At 34.5% G+C, this 2052-nt stretch overlaps 1 protein-coding gene across 1 annotated transcript; it reads left to right on the top strand.

The window, feature by feature from the left end:
* The first annotated feature begins 916 nt into the window (after positions 1-916).
* On the top strand, positions 917-1741 carry LOC107785757 (ethylene-responsive transcription factor ERF003-like). Its single transcript, XM_016607129.2, has 2 exons — positions 917-1120; positions 1220-1741. The coding sequence occupies exons 1-2, from the start codon at positions 1038-1040 to the stop codon at positions 1674-1676; spliced, it is 540 nt and encodes a 179-aa protein (XP_016462615.1). The 5' UTR covers positions 917-1037; the 3' UTR covers positions 1677-1741.
* Positions 1742-2052: the final 311 nt, after the last annotated feature.

Raw genomic sequence — 2052 nt, 5'->3', positions numbered from 1 at the left:
AAATTGTAAAAGATTTTACTTGTATAAATTATCAGAGCAATTTATACCGCCAATCATGCACACACATGCATATATATAATTGTCAAAACATGTTAGGCTTGTAATTACTAGTATCTACTATTCACATTTCTTTCTTCTCTTCTTTTAGACATTCTGACACAATTCTTCACCAACAAAATACAAAGATAACTATTGATATTAATATGCCCACAGTCGGCAGTACCGTCTATCTTATCCCCTTTCTCTCTTCTGTTTTCCCCCTTCTCTCTTGATTCGAACTTAACTTGTATATACTGATACTGCAATTTTAAGCTATCAGGTTAAGATGACATACATATAATTGCGGTATAGTTATCTTAAATTTGTAATCTAAAAGTATAATAAGTTGTTCTAATCGGTTAAAATACATTAATAGTGTAAAGTTATTGCATACAAATTTAGACTTTAAATTTTATGTGCTAACAATGTAAAAAAAAATTTATGCTAATTACAGATAAATCTCTTTGATAAGTAGTAACTAATTAGCAACTTGATAAAATAGTATTAATATACACCAATGATATAAAATATTTTGAAAAAATCTCAGGGAAACCTGTAGCCGCTATTCTTCGGGTGCACACTGGGTAACCTGCTCACTGTGCAATAGCTCGCAAATTATCCAGGAGATGTAAATCGCACTAGGTAAGTCCAGTGCAACGAGTTCTAATTGAGGAAGTCATTGGTGAGTGAAATCGATCAACGCTTACGGATATATATAAAATGTCAATTATATAACTTAAATCCATAAATTAAATGCTTTTTGGTTTTTCTATTGGGAAGGAACGAAAGAAAGGTATAGAAAGCTTTGTGGGCCACATCCTACATTGATTGCCAGCTGAAGGCCGAAAAGAGCGCTACAAAAACCCCTTAAAAAGCCTTTCAATTCCATCCCCTTCATCTCTCAACTCTCATTCCTCCTCTACTTTGGGGACTACTTTTTCTCTCTCAGACATTATCACAAACACTTTTATCAAACATCTGTTGCTGCCAAATTCTCCATGTCTAGACCACAACAACGATATCGTGGAGTCCGTCAACGACATTGGGGTTCTTGGGTTTCTGAAATTCGACATCCTTTATTGTAATTTCCAACTCTTTCTCTTTTTAGTAAGTATAATGTTTTTATAGTAATCAATTTCTCTTTGAAGCTGAATTGCAACTGTTTGATTGTGTAAAACAGGAAAACAAGAATATGGTTAGGCACATTCGAAACAGCAGAAGATGCGGCACGAGCATATGATGAAGCAGCAAGGCTCATGTGTGGACCAAGAGCGCGCACAAATTTCCCTTACAATGATAATGATTCTCAATCATCGTCGACGAAGTATCTGTCTTCTGCTTTGATTGCTAAACTACAAAGATGCCAAATGAAGTCTCTTAATATGGCTAAAAGACCTGGAACGACAAAATTAGAAGTTCAAGACAGTCCGATATATGCACCTGTGAACAGGGGAGATAATGGCAGTAGCAGAAGAAATGGGCAAATGAATGTTGATATGACAGTGAATCGGGTTGATTATGAAGCAGATAGTAGTACAGAAGAATTCAAGACACTAGAAGATCATCATATAGAGCAGATGATTGAGGAGTTGTTGGACTATGGATCAATTGAGCTGTGTTCTGTTCTCCAAAATTAGGCCATGAATGCAAATGTAGCAGTGTTAAACTTCTAATGAAATCCTTCCCAATTTCTTCTCTCTAATTCTTCACACTCACTACCAAGTTTTAAATGTATAGTTGGTAGCTTTATTAGCATAATGCTTAGCTATTTCAGTATCCATAAGATTAGTTGGATTCTTTGTTCTTGTTTCTGTACTCTGGCGCCGGGTTCACTGAACTCAATACTTTCGCGGCAGAATATAGATTTATATATAAACTTTTATTAAAATTACAATAAATAGTATGTCAAAACCCATAATTTTACCAAAAACTTAAAAAATTGAACACATAAAATTTAAATTCTAAATCCGATTCTTATTTGAGCATGGTGATACTCCATTCATAATTGGCCAG

This window comes from Nicotiana tabacum, chromosome 8 (genome assembly GCF_000715075.1).
Source record: "Nicotiana tabacum cultivar K326 chromosome 8, ASM71507v2, whole genome shotgun sequence".
Classification (NCBI taxonomy): Eukaryota; Viridiplantae; Streptophyta; class Magnoliopsida; order Solanales; family Solanaceae; genus Nicotiana; species Nicotiana tabacum.
Note: the sequence above shows the minus strand (reverse complement) of the source record. Positions and strands in the feature narration are given on the sequence as shown.